General features: G+C 39.3%; 1 protein-coding gene across 2 annotated transcripts in view; it reads left to right on the top strand.

The window, feature by feature from the left end:
• dlc1 (DLC1 Rho GTPase activating protein) overlaps window positions 1-21,940 on the top strand; it is a 134,084-nt gene that overhangs the window by 42,633 nt on the left and 69,511 nt on the right. The window contains exon 1 of one of the 2 annotated variants that reach the window (XM_049472220.1): window positions 14,295-14,574. The exons of the other annotated variant lie outside the window; for it this stretch is intronic. Within the exon in view, the coding sequence (XP_049328177.1) occupies window positions 14,454-14,574 (121 nt within the window). The 5' untranslated portion in view covers window positions 14,295-14,453. Of the gene's footprint in view, window positions 1-14,294; window positions 14,575-21,940 lie in introns of those variants that run through there. 2 annotated transcript variants of the gene reach the window in all.

Consider the following 21,940-nt stretch of genomic DNA (forward strand, 5'->3'; position numbering starts at 1 on the left):
CCTAGCAATTATCCAGAACCAATACTGACTTCAGATCAGCGTGGAATAGGCTAGTGGGTATTTACCTTAGTTTGAAAGTTGCAAGGGTACATTTTATAAAAATGTACTGGGAAATATGCTTATTAATTGTTTCTTTGCTTATTAATCAAAATTGGCAATACCTGGCCATATCTATTTGCATATTGGATATGTCCATCAGGGTATAATCATTCCCCTTTACCAAAACAGGAATTTTAAAATAACAGTAAATAAAAGAATAGATAAAGATAAAAATAAAAATAGAATTATGATAATAAATAATAATAAAATAATAATTTATAAGAAATTAAGATCAAAAGAAGATACGATTAATACAACAAAAAACAGTTAAAATTAAGCTAAAATTAATCATTTTAGTTACATAATGCAATAAAAAAATACAAATGAATTAAAAACATACAAAATAAATGGACTAAAATAATAATAATAATAATAATAATAATAATAATAATATAAACTATTACAAAAATATTAATACAATGAAATAAAATAAAAAATAAAAGTTAAGAATATAGAACATTAAGTAAAACAGGTACAGGTCTGAAGGTGGTTAGATATTATAAAAGTTTAAAATGATTTAGTGACAATAAATGATTTGAATACAATATAATAGTGGCACAAGTCTTGTTTGGAATTTTTGGAAAATTTAACGTTTTTTCACATATGGAAAATCAATTATAATTGCAATTATATATATATAAATATTTTTTCATTTTTACAGTGTAGATTTTATATAGTCTTTATTTGGTTAAAAAAAAAAGAAAAATATGTGGGCAATATCTTTGTTTATTTGGCTTACCACAGAAATATTTGGCTCCTAAAAGTTTATTTTATACATAATGTTACTTTTTTATACTTAATAAAAGCAAAATTCAACTAAATTAACATTTGTATTCAGTTAATATTATAGTTTTTACATTACTATATATATATATATATATATATATATATATATATATAACTTTCAACAACAGAATATGCAGTAACTTGCTCTTATAGCCTACAACAAGTTTTACAAATTTATTTCTTTATTTATTTTTTTATTTGACTATTTATGTAACTACATAGTAGAAGATAGCCTGAGGAATGGTCCTCAAATAGCATTCTTAACTGCTAGATCATACGTACTTTGCAGACATTTTAACATACCTAAATTTTAGCTATATGAAAACAATCGATAAAGCTGCTCTGAGATCAGCCTGGAAAAGTCCAGGTTCCTGTTCCTCCACTTTCCTCCTGTGCCATTTGTTTTCTTATCTCTGCGGTACGCCCGCTACCTGTAATCATCTCTGAATAGTCAGCCCTCCTCCTCTCTTTTTCTCTTTTTTCTCTGGACCCCCGAGCCCTTTGATGTGTGGGCTCTTCTGAGCGTTCCTGCCCCCATTGCCCCCACTCCCCCAGCCACAGAGTGGAACCAGGGCAAGAACAAAGGCTCCATTGCTAACTCCTCTACCCCTATGCTCAAGCTCAATCCTCGATGCGTTGAGGGATGCTAGGCTGGGAACGAGCAGAAACGCTCTGATTGGCTAGGGTAAGGTAGAGGCATGTACGACTGTCTATGGATGGTCTTGATTGGTTTAGGAAGAGCCTGGAGGAAGTGGGATTGGGAGGCGCAAGAGTTGCATGATTCTAGGAGTTCTGCAATATTCTAGGAATTCTGCAAGACATGCTGGAGCATCAAAGGAGCTCGGCTGTCAACAGATCGTGTCAATGAATGAATGTCAGTGCCATGACCTGCCAAACATGCCAGCAAGAACTGAAGGCTTCTGAAGGCTCATAGGACTACGTGCAAGCATGCTACGCTACAGCGCTTCACTTTAACGTACTTCAGCCATGTTGGATTCCTCTCAAAATTAAGTTCCATGAAGGTTCTTTGGGCGATTAGATCTGGCATGTACTGGGACATCTGCCTATTAATTGTGTCTTTGCTTATTAATCAAAATTGGCAATACCTGGCGATATCTATTTCCATATTGGGTGTGTCCATCAGGATGTATTCATTCCCCTCAAGCTCACTATCAGTGAACGTCTATTTCCTGGTCTATTTTCATTCATTCATTTTCAAGTCACGCTTGACTTTATGGCCTTTTATGAGACACTAGTAAGGAACAGGGGTGTCGCCATGTTTCCCATCTAATTCAGCAGGTCTCACCGCTGGGTGATGGTGAGGAAGTAGTTAATTAAGGTAAGAAAATCTAGGCTAAGTAAACAAAACTGTAATTTTTAAGTCATAAGAGCACTGAATGTTAATCTACACAGATTCCTCCCCTGAAAACTGTTTATTTTGGTGAGTAAAACGCTTCCATTTATTTATAGTAAGCTGTGATTTCCAGATTTCCATTAACGCTGAGTGCAGCAGCATTAGCTGCAAAATGAAGTTTGATGAAAGTTCTTGGGCTAGATTAGATTAGATCTGGCGAGAACCTCAAGTACGTTAATAACCATCAAAACTAGCATTTATTCCAAGGTTCTTGTCTTGAATGTCAGCATGTTACCTTTCCTATTGGCTGATGGCATCATTTATTTGAATAATGGTCCAATCCTTCCCCTAATCCACCATCAGTGTGTAGTCTATCAGTGTGTAGTCTTGAGGACCAGGCCTACTGTCCCCTAGGGTAAGCAGGTATTATTTAGAAAGTAGGCAAGCAGACAATTCGTCAAATTTGTTCTTAGTCATTTAATATGACTATAATTTTTTTATTTAAAGGGAGGTTGGCCTTTGTTTTACGTTTCTTAATAAAGAACAAACAGACCCTGCTTCCCTTTTTCCAGCCCATCCTCCCATTATAGAGTAACTGCATCACATTTCATGCTACAGTTACACCAAAAAAAAAAAAAAAAAAACGTAACTTGCTCTTCTAACCTACAACCCTTTGGTCAAGCAATCACTGATCATATAAATCCTAAACTACTGGAACTATGGAACAGTGGAACTTGGTTAATTGAAACAAAGTACTGGATGGGAGTTTTGGAGTTGGAGTGCTCAAGGCCAAGTGATAATCAACATCCTGACCTCACTAATGTTCTTGTCAATGCATGCAATCAGAACCTCACAGCAATAGTCCAAAATCTAAAAGAAAGCCTTCCCTGGACAGTAGAGACGGTTACTTGCAGCCAGTCCAACAAAAGTCAGGGATAAACAGAATAAAAGGGGTTTTAAATATCCTTGATTTTGAAAAAAAACAATGACTGAACACGTGTCCCAATACTTTTGTTCATTTTAAGACAGTTTCCCAAACAGGGATTAGGTCTAGTCATATAAATGATATTTTCTTTTCAATCTAAAATCTCCTTCATTCAAAATGCTGTGTAGTCCAAGACTAGTCTTGATTCCTTTCCAGTGAACTGACTCTTAGTGTTCTAGATATATTTGGTGTTGAATCTTCTCTAGCATTGAAACGAACATCTAAAGAGCCTTTAAAACTCTCTAAAACTGTAATTCAGCCCCCAAAAGTCCCAGAAGTCTTTGGTACAGACAGTCAGATGTGTATTTAAGGACAAAACAGTCTCTTGGTCACAACAGTGCTCAAGAATAGACGAATGTCATTCCTAAACTACACTGATGGGTGGAGGCTGGCTACACAATGGCCTCCGCCTGTTCTTAAAATATCCTGAACTTCAGATGCTCAAAACACAGCAGTCGCCATCTGTCTTCCTCCAGCAATCTCTCCACCTGAACTTTCACCCTGAAGAGTTCCTTTTTCGCAGAAGCAGACAGTGGAGAACTTTCACATTGCGTGATGCTCTATCTACGGAGGGAAGGGCGGAGAGGTTAAGGAAAGGATTTTATCACTGCATGGAAGAAAGATTTCATCTGTCCTGTTCTTTGTTTAGCTTCAGTGTCCAGGAGGAACTTATTGTGCTGTTAAGATTTTGAGCAAAAAGACTTTTTTTTTTATTATTATTTTGTCCCTAATTTGAAAGGCCAATTATTCTTTCTACTTATTAGAACTCCCCCTACCTCTAGTAATGCTCCTAATGCCCAAAACATAACGAAAGTTAGCGCATGCCTCATTCGATACTTGTGAATTCAGCCCCCGCCTCTTAACAGCCCCCGCCTCTTAATGCCAACTGCTGCTCTCTCAGACTCCAGCTGCTGATAGCCAAGCAGCATTCACCTTGATTTGAACTGGCACTCCTTGCATTATAGTGATTTGTGGCAGGTTCATTACAAGTCCTTGGGCGATATTTCTAATGCCACATTTTTCAACCTTCAAAAGTCCTTGGGCAAGATTCCTAATGCCACATTTTCCAACCGAAACAAGTCCTTTGGCGAGACTCCTAATGCAACATTTTCCAAACTAAACAAGTTCCCAGGCAAGACTCCTAATTGTTCATTCTCTTAAATACAAGAGCTTACGGGGAAGGGTACCAACCCTACATTTGCTTGCAAACAACAAGCCCTTTAATGGGTAAACCTCTAATGCTGCATTTTCATACCAACATGATTCCTTGGGTAAGGCTTCTAGTTTTACAATGACTGACCAGTATTTTTCTTTTGGGAAGTCTTTCAAACATACATTCAGTCAGCAGTACAAATCCTTGAGCAAGACTCCCGACCGTGCATTCACTTACCAATATAAGTCCTTCTGCAAGACTCATAATGCTACATTCACTTTCCAGTAACAGTAAATCATTGGGCAAGACTCCAAATCCAACCTTCACTTACCAACATAAGTCCTTGGTCAAGATTCCCAATCGTACACTCCCTTACCTGTATAAGTCCTTGGGCAGGACTCCAAATGCTACTATTTTAACGTCTCCTGTACAGTTACCAATTGAGGCATGGTTTCTTTTAGACAGTGATTCTATCCTAAGATACCGAATATAAGATTTAAAACAAGGTCATTCATTGTGATTTACACTGTCATACTATTGTCAGATGTGCTCTTTTGTTGAGAGATTTTGCTGCTTTCCTTTGAGTATACTTTTGGTCTCACAGGAAGCATGAAATCTAGTACTTGACTTAGAATTTGACTTAGAATACTTATTTAGAATAGATGTTTTTACACAAATTACAATTCCCAGACACCTTATGTGTCATAAGGTAAAGTGGCCTCTCTTTCAGGAACAGCTGTTGCTGTATTTACCACACCGGCAGTCATTCATTCCATGTTTTTGCTCGGCTTCGGGGAAATCTGTCTGGGCCCACGACCGAGCCTTGGGGAACCCCATATTTAGTCAGCTATTTTGGCCGTTGTTACAGCTGTTTCTTAGAGGGGGTGATATGAAACACAGACAATGAGCAACGACAAGATCCTACATAATCTGATGATGTTTATTTCAGGACCAGAATGAGGAAGTGACTGAGCGCCGGTGATCTTTCCATGCAGTGAATTTCCTTTGGATGATGAACTATACGGGAACAAGCTCACTCCCATCTCTCTCCCCATTGATATGTCCTGTTTGGACTGGCCACACACTGCAGTACTTCATTTATCAGGAGCTCATGACTAAAACTCTCTGCTCTTCAATTGCTTGCTTCTTTCATATTCTCTGTTATTAAAAATGAAAGCACCAGTTAGCAGATCCCAAAAGTAAAAGCAAGTCTGTACAAATCCTCTGTGAACTAAGATGTGTTGTGTGTAACTTCAGTGCTTGACGGCCTTTGATTAATTAGCGAAAATTAGCAAATATTAGCTTGCAAGTGAGCTATCTAAAAAAAAATTTCCACCTTAGATGCTGCAGCAAAAGTTGCTGAAACTGCTGCATTTAAGGTGGAATGGGAACATTTAAACAAGAAGCTATAGAGTAGAATCTTGGCACAATTCCTTAGAGCTTGATGCAACCCTTCATGTGGACAGTTGTTTTCGGTTGAGAGTAGGCTCTTTGTGATTCGCTACTGCCTCTCGCTGGTGTGTGTTGGTTGAGTATTGAGTGTATATGACTGTAAAACCTGATTTTAAAGTGTCCTTGGGTGTCTAGAAAGGCATTGTAAAAGTGTACCATCATCATCATCATCATCATCATCACAGTAATAATCTCTGTAGCTAGCAGCAGTTACTTAGGTGGAAATTGGAATGACAAAATTTAAAAATGAAAAAAAAACTGGCAAGTAACTAACTTTAGCTCCATAACAAAGAGTAATAATGGATGGATTATAATAAATAATGGTCAATTAAAAATAACTAGGGTGTAGGGTGACACTGTAAAACAAGGCTTAGGAGTACAAATAAGAAATAAGATTGGCCCAAAATGAGGTAATCACAAAGACTACTTAGTCTCAGTCATTATTTCTACATGACGTTATAACCCCACCCACCCCCATAGGTTTCAATGGCAAAACAGACAACTTTCAATCACATTTTTTTCCAATATACTGTAATTCTACCTCCATTATTTAAATGCAGCAGCTAGTGTAACCTCTGCTTATATTGTTACATTTTTATATCCACACAGAATTCATTTTTTAAAACGTTATTCAGCTCTATTCAAGAAAGGTGTGGTTATTGTAAAAGGGCTGGTTATGGGTGGGACCAATAACAGACCGTCAGCTCAACTCCGCCCCGCTCTGCAGCCTGTGACCTCGAGGCAGCCCTCAGGGGCGGGGTTATTCAAATGAGTAGGCGGTCTTTCCACAGTCTTTCTCTCTCCTCTGGTCTCTACTGCGCTCTACAGACTCGGGTTTCAGGATCGCCAACATGGAGGAAGATTTTGGCTTCATTTTCATTGAATGAATGAGAACGGAGACACGGCGTCCATCTTTTTTTTACAGTCTCTGGTTCAGTTGATTTGGATGTACAGAATTCCTATTCCACACTCTTATATCACTTTTCGCTACTTTTCCAGTGCCAAGTGCACTTTTACACTTGCCCGAGGCCATGTTTTTGGCCTAAACACACACACACACACACACACACACACACACACACAGAGAAACAGAGTCAGTACAGTACCTCAGACTGCATTCCTGGCTCCTGCATCACTCCGAACGTGCCCCTACACACTCCCACCCATCCCCTCCATCCCCTCCACACTGACACACTTTCCCCCTTTTCCATTTCCTGAACACACAGTACTCGGCTTTATCGCCTGTTTTCCACCCTCAGGGGCATGTGTGGTTGTGTGTGTGTGTGTGTGTGTGTGTACTGTGTGTGTGTGTGTACTGTGCCGGGGGTGGACAGGGCGAAGGACAACTAACAGGACCATCCTGGGCACTTCCTTCACCCAGCGTCACGCTCCACCTCGTCTTTTTATAGAGCCTCTTTCTGTAAAGCTGCTTTTTTTATCCGCACTGATCCGGTCAGTGTGTTTGTGTGAGGGTTGGGTATTGGGTAAACACACCGTGAGGTAGCATTTTGGTCATGGGCACCTGATCTTGAGGAGGGTTTGGGAAGCAGTCTTAAAGTTCTCTCTGTTTTAGCCTGATTTTAACCCCTGATTTTGCCTTTTTGCCTCAGAAGAATAATCAGAACAATTGTTGTGTGGATACAATGTAAGATAATTTAATAGATGTTTGTTGTATCAATTCCTTTGCACAATAATTCTACAGAGAATCGATAATATGGTCAAAAAAGTAAAATATAGATTGGAAATACTCATAGAAAGTTTTTCTTTTTTTTTATAATGATGTGAAATGAACAGTATAGCACAAGAGAGCACTTAAAAATGATGAGTTTCTTTGATTTTACCAAATTGAAAACCTCTGGAATATAATCAAGAGGAAGATGGATGATCACAAGCCATCAAATCACCAAACTGAACTGCTTGAATTTTTGCACCAGGAGTAAAGCAGCATAAAGTTATCCAAAAGCAGTGTGTAAGACTGGTGGAGGAGAACATGATTGCCTTAAAAAAACAGGGTTATTCCACCAAATATTGATTTCTGAACTCTTAAAACTTTATGAATATGAACTTGTTGTTTTCTTTGCATTATTTGAGGTCTGAAAGCTCTGCATCTTTTTTAGTTATTTCAGCCATTTATCATTTTCTGCAAATAAATGCTCTAAATGACATTATTTTTATTTGGAATTTGGGAGAAATGTTGTCTGTAGTTTATAGAATAAAACAACAATGTTCATTTTACTCAAACATAAACCTATAAATAGCAAAATCAGAGAAACTGATTCAGAAACTGAAGTGATCTCTTAATTTTTTCCAGAGCTGAAGATGAGTTTAACTGGGGTAGCCTGGGGGGAATGACTACTCAGATATGCAGATTTTTACAGATTTTAGCTGATTTTAACCCCTGATTTTGCAGTTATTGACAAACTATCCAAACAAAAACAATTTTCTGGTCAAAAAGAATAATCAGAGCTAATGGTGTGTGGATAAATTGAATTTACTTAAATAATTGACATAAAAAGCAGTTAACTTAAGAATTTGAAGTAATGCTGAAATGCTGAAAATTTGAGTTAATTAAAAGTTAAATATTAAGTTACTATACGAATCTTACAAGTTAAATTTATGGTCAGGTTTTTGGTTTCAATTAACAGAAATATATGTTTGAAATATTCACAGACATATAAATGAAACACGTTATTAATCAGAATATACATGATCTAGAAGTTTACCTAAGGTTGCTTTAGGGGAATGACTACACACTGACAGTGAGCGTCAGAAACTGAGGGACACACCCAGTGTGCAGATAAGTAAGCATTGTGGGTTTTACATTTAAGATAGTCATATGTCCTTGAATAAATTCTTTATTTATACTGTAATTTAATAGTTTTAATTAGATATAAAATACAGGCCTTGTAGCTTAATCAAAAAAAAAAAAAAACACACACAAAACAACATCAGGAATCCTCTGAAAATGTCAAAATGTTTCCTCCAGGTCAAGAGGAACAGCATGTGAAGTATTTGTAAGAACACACACACACACACACACACACACACACACACGTGTGCAGTGATCATTAACATCGTAATCTCTTAATAATATTATTCAACAAGCTTAAAAGGTTATCTGTTTATTCCAGTTCATGCCCTCAGAAGAACGTTCAGTGAGTTATAACACACACACACACACAGTGCGTTATTCACACACATGCCCACACACACTGTTTCTGAAGCTCTGGTTCATTCATCACACTAGAACATTCCATTCTCCTGCTGATTGTATGGAAAGTGTGTGTGTGTGTGTGTGTGTGTGTGTGTGTGTGTTCAGGAAGATTTATTGCCATCTCAAAGGAAATAAACACGACACACTCGACCCAACAGATCTTCTCCATCTCCTTGGTGGAGTATTGTTGTGAGGATCTGATTGCAATCAGCAACAAAGTTCAGCATTACTGATTTTGGCATTTTTCGCATTATAAGTTGCACCAGATTATAAGGCGCATCATGTGACACTAGTAAGGAACAAGGATGTCGCCATGTTTCCCTTCTAAGTCATGGGTGTGTAAAGCACTTCTGTTTATTTACAGTAAGCTTAGATTTCCAGATTTCCTCTAAGGCTGGGTGCAGCAGCATAAGCATTAGCATTAGCATTAGTGGCTAACCACTATTGCTAGCAGGATGTAACTGCCATCCGACAGTGCTACACTGAGCAGCCCTCAGATAACCTTCCGGTAAGCCAGCAGGGTGATATTAGCTAGCGGTTCGCCCCACGTAGCTTGTTTTAACACTGTGCACATACCGACTACAATAGGAGATACTAACCTCTGAATGGCGAAAGAGCTAGCGCTTAGTGCGGTTAGCAGATAATGCTAATGCTGCTCCAGCAGTGCTAGCTAAGGTTAGCAGCAGGCTAAAGGCAGATAATACTCGCTTCTGAATGGCAAAATAGTTAGCGCTTAGCACGGTTAGCAGGTAATGCTAATACTGCTCCAGGAGTTAGACAAGCTGTGTGTGTGTGTGTGTGTCCATTTGCACACAGACAGGAATTTCCTAGAAGTCAAATTCCCCGGAATGATATGTAGGGTATTTTCCCTCCGTCTGCTAGTGTGTGCATGTATGTGTGTGTGTGTGTGTGTGTGTGTGTGTGGTTCTGGGGGCCACTGCGAGGTGAAGAGTGGGGTAAGTGACTTAACCCGTAACTTAAATTTGAGACCCAAACATCAATTAGAGAGAGTGTGTGTGTGTGTGTGTGTGTGTGTAGTCTATCTCACAGACTGCGCTAAGCTTCTATTGTAGCGAGTCCTTTAGCTGCCCAATTACTCTGATTGCATGGTGTGTGTGTGAGTGTGTGTGTGTGTGTGTGAGAGAGCTGGCTAATTAGCCCTGATTGCATGGTTCAGTGATGCGTCTCTGGGAATGTTCCAGCACTAATCCAGAGTTTACGCTGCTTGACGATGCAGTCGTGCTACGCTACAACACACACTCTCTTACACACACACACACTTTCTCAGCACCCTTATCTCTTCTTCCACTCTTTAGAACACTTGTGAAACAGTGTGTGTGTGTGAGAGAGAGAGAGAGAGAGAAAAGGAAAGAGAGATATTTGAACTTTCCACGTGTTTTTTACATAGCATTGCACTGTACACCTAACCATTCACATGTGGTACCACAGCAACCACTTGCACTGTAAGCCTGGGTACGGTATGAATACCTTTACATTTTAAGGCAACCCGTTTCCTTAAACTATACTGATACCACAACCACTGCCTAGCAGCCATATCACAGTACTCTAAACCCAGATGACACCATAGCAACCACCTGAATCATTACTATAATCTAGTAGAATAAAGGCTTCAGTCTAAAAACACGTTTTACCACAGATGCCACAGCAGCCAACTGGGATATAATCGTTTATTACAACCACCTAGCAACACCACAATAAGCACCTAGCAACTGTCTAGCAATGACAGTACCCTAAAACCAGATGACACCATAGCAACCACCTGAATTGTTAGAGCAAGTGGAACATTAGCTTGAGTCTACCAACACGTTTTAACACCATAACATTCATCTAGGAAATCACCTAGGAAACCATGTCAGCATCACACCAGTACCAGTACCCTAAAACCAGATGACACCATAGCAACCACCTGAGTTATTACATCTAGTAGAACAATATATTTAGCCTTCAAACCTTTATTAACACATAGCAATCATCTAAGATACCATAGCAACGAATTAGGAGATACAACTTTATTACAACCACCTAGCAACACCTCAGTAAGCACCTAGCAACTGTCTAGTAATGCCATGGCTGTCACCTAGGGAACCAAGTCAGTGTCACAGTACCCTAAAGCCAGATGACACCATAGCAACCACCTGAATTATTACAGCAAGTAGAACAATAGCTTCAATCTACAAACACATATTATCACCATAGCAATCATCTAAGATACCACAGCAGCCAACTGGGATATAAGCATTTATTACAACCACCTAGCAACACCTCAGTAAGCATCTAGCAACTGTCTATCAATCCCACGGCTGTCGCCTAGGAAACCATGTCAGCGTCACAGTACCCTAAAACCAGATGACACCATAGCAACCACCTGAACTGTTAGAGCAAGTGGAACATTAGCTTTAGTCTACCAACACGTATTAACACCATACCAATCATCTAAGATACCACAGAAGCCAACTGGGAGTTATTACATCTAGTAGAACAATATCTTCAGCCTTCAAACCTATATAAACACCATAGCAACCATCTAAGATACCATAGCAACGAATTAGGAGATACAACTTTATTACAACCACCTAGCAATACCTCAGTAAGCACCTAGCAACTGTCTTGCAATGTCACGGCTGTCACCTAGGAAACCATGTCTGCATCGCACCAGTACCAGTACCCTAAAACCAGATGACACCATAGCGACCACCTGAATTATTAGAGCAAGTAGAACAATAGCTTCAATCTACAAACACATATAAACACCATAGCAACCAATTAGGAGATATAACTTTATAACCTCAGCAAACATCTAGCAACTGTCTAGTAATTCCATAGCTGTCACCTAGGAAACCATGTCAGCTGCTTATGCAGCAACACCACAGCAACCACAAAAGATACCATAGAAATGGCTAGTAATAAATTAATATTCTGAATATGAAGGATGACTTCAGATCCAGTAGAAGGGTCAGAAAGTGCAGCGTTATGCAACTCTTGATTATAAAAACTTGAATATAAATATTTGAGAGCACAATTCCGTATTATTGTTTATTTGTTGGAATTTATTTACACTTTTATTGAATATAACATTAACAATACACAGACTTTAACCAGGATGCCGGAAGGCCTGACCTGAGATCAGGCTGTGGTGGAGCGGGAGGGTGTGTGTTGTGTAATGGGTGTTTTTAGCTTTGGGCTGCTAATTACTTTGTAATTACACTGCGATCATTCACAGGCTTGGCAGAAATCAGCTTAGAGAAATAGTTATTATTGGACTTGCTGGAATGGACTTCTTTGCCAAAGACGGAGTGTTTTTGTGTGTGTGTGTTTGTGTGTGTGTGTGTGTGTGTGTGTGTGTGTGTGTGTGTGTGTGTGTGTGTGTGTGTGTGTGTGTGTGTGTGAGTGTGTGAGTGTGTTTTTCCACTATTGTCCAACAGCCAAATCTACTGTTTGCACATCCGTCATTACATAACTTTAAATCCTTTCTTTCGCTGCCTGGTACAGCTACTGGAGTGTGTGTGTGTCCTATAAAATGTTTGTTACTTGTAAAAAAAAACAATGAAAATAATCTGTTAAAAATAAATCCATCCATCCACCCATCCATCCCATCCCAATCCATCCATCCATCCAATCCATCCCATCCCATCCTATCCATCCATCCATCCATCCATGCATCCATCCATCCATCCATCCATCCATCCATCCATCCATCCATCCATCCATCGTGTCCTATAACCTCTGATGAATGACTAAACCATGATCGACACAAACAGCCCTATCTCTAGGCAATCTCTAGGCAAGCTGTCAACCGTGCACCATGCATCTTGATTTAGAGCGTGTCAGTGTGTCTTTGCTGTCGTAACGCCTGGAAAAGTACATCTTTCGCGACTCAAAAAGCACGAAAGGCATGTGCTTATTCAATCAATCAGTCATTGCATAATGTGACATAAACTGATAAATGTGTCACTTGCCTCGCATTCCCTTTAAGAGCCAGATGTGCTATGACTTTGGCGGATTGGTATCTTAACGGCGCAGTGTTTCTGCGCTTCTCGGCAGAGAAAGCTGATCTGCTCATACATGCTGTGAAGATGCGTATTAAGGTCAGCTACGAGGACAGCAATGTTATTTTAGTTTGGTTTCTGTTTATGGTTGATGTAAAAGTTGGATTTGTGCACTGTGGGGTGTAGATATATTCACATGAACCGTTGCTATTTAATCGACGCAGGCTTAAGGTTTGAAAATAGGCTGTTGGCGGGCTGTAAGATAACAATGAGCATCGCAAACATGCCTTATGCATGGTGTAGCAACTGTGCAGCAACAGATTAAGAGCTTCTGTATGAGAATCACTGATGAAAAACCCGTAATCAAAAAAAAAAAAAAAAAATGTAATTAAGTATTTTCCTTGTTAAAAGTTTAGTTTAGTTTAGTTTAGAAGTTCTTCAGAACAAACATAAGGAAGATTGCTAGCAGTTTGTCTCAGAGGCTAGCTAGCGAGCTAGCTAACTGTCCCGTTCCACCTTAAATAGTGCAATAGACGGCAGGGGCTGCAGCTTTTAAGGTGGAAATGAAAAATAAACAAAAATAAAAGCTAATCAAAGCTAATTTAGCAGCTAGGTTACTGAATGTTAGTGCTCCCAATGACGTATTGAGCGCTTGAAGGGTTGTCCAAAGGGAAGGAGTACACTCAAAAAAGAAGGGGTAGGGGTAAGTGGTAGGGTCAAGGGGTGAAATGGGATTGGGCCTCCACCATGCCACTGATACTCAGAGCTGAGAATCAGAATAACCCACCAATCAAATGAGAGCTACTCTAGTATATAGTGGTCTCTCCTGCAGATAACATATATATGTATAACATAAACAGAAAAAAAATCCAATACAGAAGACTGTACAGACTACAGGCTGTAATTTTAGAACTACAAAGTGTACTATTTGATCAATGGAACTAAAAAGAAAATGAATAATGGGTGTAGAAGCAAGAAGGTGGTCATAATGTTATGCTTGACCAGAGTATCTAAGCACAATGGAGCCAATAAAGCCATCTAAACTCAACTGAACCAAACGCAGAGCGTGAGAGCGTGAGAGCATTAGTACCAGTAAAATGGCTTTCTCAAGTATTCACTTTGCAGAGGCACTTAGGCCTGAGTGCTCACACACTCTCGCACACACACACACTCTCACACACTCTCTCTCACACACACACAGAGAGAGAGGCTGCAGTGCTGCAGTGGTAACTCCCTGATGCTCTGCTGCTGCAGTCCGAAGGAGAAACACACCCAAGACAGGAGGAACCATAGAGAAAGGAACCAGACAAAACAAAAAACAAACAAAAAAGCAGAACAGAAGGTAGAAGATCGCTAGAACGTTATCTAGAACCGGGGCGAGGGAGAGTTCCACGCAGGGCGGGATGTCCCGGCGTATGCGCTGGCTGCTGCTGCAGCATGCCGTCACTCAGCACATCACACACTCCACCTGCAGAGCCATGAGCATCCTCAACAAGCACACCCTGGACCACCACAGGCTGACCGGTGAGTGTGTGCTTGGGTGTGTGTATGCTTGTGTGTGTGTGTGTTTAAGTGTGTGTGTGTGTGTGTGTGTGTAGCACAGATTCGGCTTCTTTCATGTGTGTTTGATGTTCAGTGTTGTAGTACAGTACCTAGTAGTGCAGTAGCTGCTGTCTTTTTTTCTTTTTTTTTTTGCTGCAGATGGGTAGGGTGGGGCCACGAAAATGCTGTGTCATCTCTGCAGTGTGAGTGTGTGTTTGTGTTTTTTTGTTTGTGTGTGTGTATGTGTATGTGTGTGTGTGTGTGTTACAACCGATACCCGAGGAAGAACAAGAGGACATGATTTGGGCCATGATTTTGCTGTTCTTTGCTCATTTTTATTGGATTCAGTAACACAAAAAAGGTGTGAATGGCCAAACAGGCATGGAAGAAAAAAAACAGCGCATCCAACAAGAAAGGCCTCTTCCATGATTTAATCAGCATCAGAAGCTCACAGAAAGGTCAAATTCTGCATGCTGATGCACTTAACTGTGGAGAATGTGGTCAGAAACACAAACACCAATTTTTTGGCAGATTTGATGGGTTTAAGGAACTTTTGTTGAGTCATGGATGGGCTTTATTAACAGTAGGTTTTAATGGTAGACCCTGCAATTGTCTTGATTGTTTTGAGACATTCTCTCATAGGGTACTTTTTTTTTTTCTTTCCGCACACTTCCTCCCCTGTGAGTGGTTAGTCAGAAATCATTAATAAGTCTGAAATTATTAATTTGAAGTTATGCAAATACTTTTGTTTGTTTTCCTCCTCTGAACCACCTCTTTAAGTTCAGTTTTACATTAGTAGATTCAATATTTTAAGTGTTTTTGGGTTTCCAACCTAAATTAGATGATACAATTCAACTTTCATTTAACTCATTTAAGCCTGGAATGCATCATACATTGTTTAGGAAAGTAGAGAGTATTTGGCAACCAAAAATATATGATGGCAAAAATGGCAAAACCACTCTCCTGTACACAGTGCCCCGGCACATTCTCTTGATTTCCAATCGTCCAATTCCAATCTTTTGTGATCTGAGACCTTCTATTGACTGTAATTGGTTTAGTTTTCAGACTTTCTGCTTACTGTAATTGGTCCTAATCCCAAAAATTTATACTTTGCTAAGAAACATGTTCTTAATGTCTTGAGTAGAAGACTTCCACAGTGCTTTAATGGCTCAATTGAGTCCTTAGCATTTAAGGGTGTGTGTTTATAGACGCTAAGTGGTGTTGCATCTTAGAAATGACTGCTTGAGAATAGTGATTATATTACTTCATCCATCCATGGATTCATCCATCCATCCATTATTTCAATTACATTTTACAGTACATTAGCAAGCAATTCAAAACTAGCCCGCCACAGGCACTTTAAAACCTTTCAAACAATCATCAAGCAACTTTTCCTTTTCAGAATCCCTGAGGAAACAGTACAACTAAAGCTACAAGCTAACAGCCTGTTTATCTTCTCTCCACAAGTGCAGATGTGCCTTTCATGTCTGCAGCTTTGGCCTTCAGTTTCCTCCAGAGAGCCTGACTGCATTAGTGATGTAGCCCCGCTAGCTTGGAGTGCAAACATGCTTCCTAGAGTGAAGAACCAGTACACCGGAGACATGGTGGCTTCTTAACTGGGTCACACAGGTCCATAACTGGCTGCCATTAAAAATGTAAGATCTCCACCTTGTCCTCTGTCCTTATAATATAGAGATGACGTTGGAGTGTGGAGCCTGGACCTTTCAGAAACACAGCTAGACCTTTGGTTTGGGGTGAAAATGTCGAAACATGGTCGAAAACATGATAAATTCAAGACTAATAAGATCAAGAAAGCATTTCTAAGCTATTGGAGTCAATCTCCATCACTCTACAGCTTCACAATCCAGTTCTAGGGTCTCTACATACCTCAAACCAGTGTTCAGTCCATCTCCTGAAGAGCTAATCTTGGTTAGCTCTATCTACTTAGATGCGAAGGTGGAAAAAACATCCAGATTAGTCAATTTTACATTAGTAGATTCGATATTTTAACCTGTTTTTGGGTTTCCAACCTAGAATAGACAGTGAAATTAGACTTTCATTTAACTCATTTAAGCCTGGAAAGCATCATAAATTAGTTTCAGGAACTAAAACCAAAAATATGTGGGCAAAAATGGCAAAACCACTCTCCTTCATGAGCTCCCAGTGATGTTGTGTATCAAAGCGCTGCTATACACAGTGCTATACACCCCGGCAGGGAGTGAGGGAGAGAGCTAGGAGAGAGCCAAGAAACTGCCGGGGAAAAAAAAAAGTTTTTACATTTTCACACTCTACTCACAAAAAAATATTGAATGAATGAATGAAGGAACAGCACCGCTGAAGTAAAGTCATGATTAGAGTAGCACTGCTGAGGTAAATGTATTAAGTGTTGAAAAAAAAGCATAACAAAATACTTTTAGGTTAAAAAAGAGGCAAATTTAATGAAAATCTTCCAGAAAAATGTTTAAAAAAAGTGTTGAAAAGCACAATAAAATAGGTTTAGGCCAAAAAAAGAGGAGATTTTAATGAAAACCTACCGGAAAAATGTAAAAAAAAAAAAAATAAGTGTTGAAAAGCATAACAAAATAGATTTAGGGCCAAAAAAGAGGCAAATTTAATGAAAACCTACCAGAAAAATGTTAAAAATAAGTGTTGAAACGCATAACAAAATAGGTTTAGACCCAAAAAAGAGGCAAATTTAAAGAAAACCTACCGGAAAAATGTGTATACAGTATTTTTGGTAGTTTTTCTTTTTTTTCTGCCCTCGTTTCAATGAGTGGTTCGTCAGAAATCATTCATAAGTCTAAAATAAAGGTTATGCAATTACTTTTGTTTGTTTTCCTCCCCTGAACCACCTATTTTTTTTTTTAGCTCATTTAGGGTTTGAGGACGGCTGTAGGAGGAACAGTCACCTGGACGCTGTTTATGTTACACCGGATTGTAGGAGCAAAACTGGCTGTGGAGTGGAGCATCCGATAGGCCACTGAAAGCTGCTGTCTACGCCAGCAGACAATGTGGGTGTGTGTTTGCGTTTGTGTGTGAGGTGTGTGTGTGTGTGTGTGTGTGTGCGCAGACGTGTTTTGTCCTTCACAGTTGTCTACACACTCCTTTAAGCGGCCTTGACGGCAGTGAAAAGCGTACAGACTCCCCGTAAACAAGCTCCAACTGTCCTTGTGCTGGAGAACAGCAGATCAGAACAGTATATACGAGAGAGAAAGACATACTCATATATTATCTATATTATATAGATATATTACACACAGAGTGATCTATTTTAAGCGTTTATTTATTTTATTGTTGATGATTATTAAGCTTACAGCCAATGAAAACCCTAAAATCAGTGTCTCAGAAAATCAGAATATTATATATTACCAATTGGAACATTTAAGGCAGTGTGGGCAGCGTGCAAAATCCTGCTGGAAAATGAAATCCTCATCTCCGTAAAAGTTCCCAGGGAAAACGTTTCAGGGAAAACAAAACTGCACTGACTTTAGACTTGATGATAAAACACAGTGGATCAACAGCAGCAGATGACAGACATGTCTCTTTATCCAAACAAACCATCACTGATCATCAGTACATTTTACATTTTATTTAAAGTAAATCAAGGGAGCAGAGTCTGGAGGAAGAGTGGAGAGACACACAGTCCAAACTGCTCGAGGTCTAGTGTGAAGTTTCCACCAATCAGTGATGGTTTGTTTGGAGAGACATGTCTGACATCTGCTGGTGTTGATCCACTGTGTTTTATTACCAAGTCTAAAGTCAGTGCAGTTCTGTTTTCCCCACAAAATCTTACAGCACTTCATATGGAGATAAAAGCGGATTTCATTTTCCAGCAGGACTTGGCACACTGATTACCCACTCTGCCAAAAGTACCAATTGGTCTTATATTAATAATATTCTAATTGTTCTAAGCCATAGTGATCTTTCTTTACACCAGACGTCCTAGCATGCTAGCTTCACCCTCTCCCAGCAGGCCACCTCCTGACCGGGGCTCGGATTGCCTTCAAGGGTCAAAGGTCAGGGCTGCAGCTGTAAACGTCCACTCCAGATTGGCCCGTTTCTTTCAAACCGGCAGCAAAAGACCAATGTGTGATTAGCGAGAGATTGCTCTAACCCGCTAACGGATAACAGAGTTATGTAACCCCAAAAAAAAAAAAAATATATATATATATATATTATTTCATAGGCTAACAAGCAGATGTAGAGAATGAATGAATAGGAGCAAATCTTATGAAATACAGTAATATGTTCTATTCCAAGTGGGGCTTTGAGATTACATCAAGGAATGCTGACTGGCGGGGTCGGTTTGCATAATTGAAAACAATAAGAAGCACATATTGAAAGGGCTGCTTTATTTTTAGACCTAGGGTTAAGAGCTAGAGTGTTATTTGGAAATAATCAGTGGATTGGCATTGGTTTTACATATACTGGATTCCTTTTGTATTACCTTGTTGTGGGCTGAGGTCCACTTACAATACAATCTGAAGGGGGCCAAGGGCCAAAAAACGCACTTGCGGTAGGTTCTGATCAAGAAACAGTGTCCAAAAAAAGTATGGACTAGTACATCTCTCCTCCGACCCATGCAAAGTCAGCCACCACCTCTTTTTTTAAACTGCTGCTGATGTAGCATTTCCGAGTAGCATCACAGCGCTAACGCCCGGAGGAAAGCGCAGCGGCTCGGTTCTGATACATCAGCTCACAGATGCAGCCTTGTGCTGATCGACATCACCCTTTGGAGTGATGAGGGGAAAGAGTGCCATCTACCCACCCAGAAAGAGCAAGGCCGATTGTGCTCTCTAGGGGCTCTGGCAGTTGACTGCAAGCTGCATAACCAGGATTCAAACCAGCAATCTCCCAATCATAGAGCACTCAAGTAAACACCACAAACACTTTATTGTGTTCCTTAAAGTATCCTTAAACCAAAAGCAACAGACAGATCATTTTAAAAAGAAAGCTCATTGGACCACCTTCTTCCAATGCTCCTTGGTGCAGTTCTGATCCTGAAGTGCACACCGTAGGCGCTTTTAATGGTGCACAAGGGATGATCGTGGGCATTCTGACCGGTCTGACTCACATCATTGAGATTTGGTTGCCCGTGACCCTGTTGCCGGTTCACCGGTTGTCCTTCCTTGGAGTGCTTTGGGTAGGTACTGACCACTGCATACCAGGAAAAGCCCACAAGACCTGCGTTTTAAAGATGCCCTGACCCAGTGCGGGCTCTTTTGTGCTATGTGTGAAAGGATTATCAGTAGGGTGTGTGGTCGGTCTATCCGGTCAGAGGGGGTCAGTGTGTGCTGAAGCAGTACGGCAGGTTCCACAGTAAGACGTCATGTGAAGAGGGTGTGTTGAACTAGCTGAACTCGAAGAAAGAAAAGGGTTCTGCAGAGTACTTTTAAAAAAAAAATGTTCTTTGAACTTATGTTTTTAAGGGTGTTGCAGCGCTAGCTCTTTCACCTTCAGAGCCGAGTATATTGGACTTGTATTGGCATTAGGGTTGGGTTTCTATCATGGTTTTCTAGATTTGGTGAGGATCTTGGGCTGATTTTATGTGGTACACAGCGTTCTGTTGTGTATTTTTACATTTGAATTATTTCACTGGAACCGTCACGCCGCCGCTGCTCCTTCGTTCTATAGGTGTTGCGTCTCATAGCGCTGGTAAAGCTTTATATTCTATAGTCTTTAAGCTACTGCTGTCACTATTGTGTTCACTACTTCGTTTTGATCTTTTAGAATTCGTTAGATTATATTTCTTTTAGTATTTTGAGCTTAGTTTAGTTGCTTATTTTTCTATTTCATGTCTATTTTTCTGTTTTTATTAAATGTTGTTATTAGCTTATTAGCTTCTAGCTTGTTGCTGCCTTCTTTGTTATTTAACATACAGAACGTCTTACAAGTTTTTTCTATGAATGTTGATTTATTCATTTAATAGCTGTATCTAACTATTTTAATCCTACGTCACGTCACAGACCATTTTCTCCAGCCGAAACCGACAGTCTGGGCTCGCGTTCAGGCAGACAATCTAAACTCTAGTATGCAGAACTATATTATTATTATTATTATATTGTTATTAATTTTCCATTCTTTTAAATAGCAGGATACTTAAATACTGATTTTTATTTCTCTGCCCGGGCTCCAGGAAATAGACATCTTTTTTTATAATAATTTTATTTAATATAAAGCTACGGTATGATAATCACCATATAGCTAAGTAACCAAGTGTTATTGTTAACGAAAATTAAAGAAATAACAAAAAACGAAAGTAAAGGTTGTCCTTAGCTAAAACTAATAAAAACAGTAACTATAAGAAAAACCTAAAACGAACTGAAATTACAGTTTGATTTCCACTCATTTTCATGTTTATTCATTTATTTTTAATTTATTTATATAAATGTGGTATATTATGATATATATATATCGTTATCGTGATATAAAAAAAAAATCCATATCATGATATATGATTTTTCCCATATCGCCCAGCACTAGTTGGACTGTTGACTGTATTCCTTTTAGAAAAGAAAAGTCTTCACCAAGACCCAGGCAAGACAAAACACAGTCTGGCACAAATACCCACCAAGTTTCATTCCTGCCCATTGATTCCCTCTGGGTGCAACAATCTGTTGCAACACTTTTTGGACAATGACGAGTGTATATATACACACCACAACACATACACATTTATAAACACTGAGTCTTTGATTTCCAGTCAAAGCCATCCTTGTCAAAGGATAAGCTACATTTATGTTTGGAAGAAAAAAAACATAAGTCATAAAAATAAGGACTGTAATTAACATCAGATCATTTAATGAGGGGGTGAAATTATTATGAGGGTTTCACTGCGTTCTTCTCAACTGACTCAAAAGCTGATCAGTCTTGTAGTGTGAAAGTCTTAAAAACTCAAAGACTCGCAATTACAGCACAATGACTGATGACTCAAAAAGTTGTGTAGTGTTATAAATAATAAATAAAACAGCAACACAACCCATGATTCCACAGTGATACACCCACCCCCATGCTTCACAGTTTGCAAGGTGTCCTTTCCCTGTATTTGTTGCACCAATAACTTTTGTCTTCAAATCCTTAGACAGTTGTTTAGAGGAACCCATGTTTGATTCGTAAATTAGGTTTAAGAAAATGTGCATCCCAGAAGCTTTGGTTTGTGCACCTTTAGTCTGAAGAATGTTCTGGATCATTATCCTGTTGTAGAAGACATCCTGTTTTCAGCATCAGCCTGCAAACAAATGGTTTGACATTTGCTTACAGTTTTGCTGATGATATTCTGTGGAATCCATTTATCCCTCCCCGTAAAATATTCAGCGTAATATGGCCTGTGCCACTGGCGGCAACAAAA

Source organism: Astyanax mexicanus, chromosome 25, assembly GCF_023375975.1.
Source record: "Astyanax mexicanus isolate ESR-SI-001 chromosome 25, AstMex3_surface, whole genome shotgun sequence".
Classification (NCBI taxonomy): domain Eukaryota; kingdom Metazoa; phylum Chordata; class Actinopteri; order Characiformes; family Acestrorhamphidae; genus Astyanax; species Astyanax mexicanus.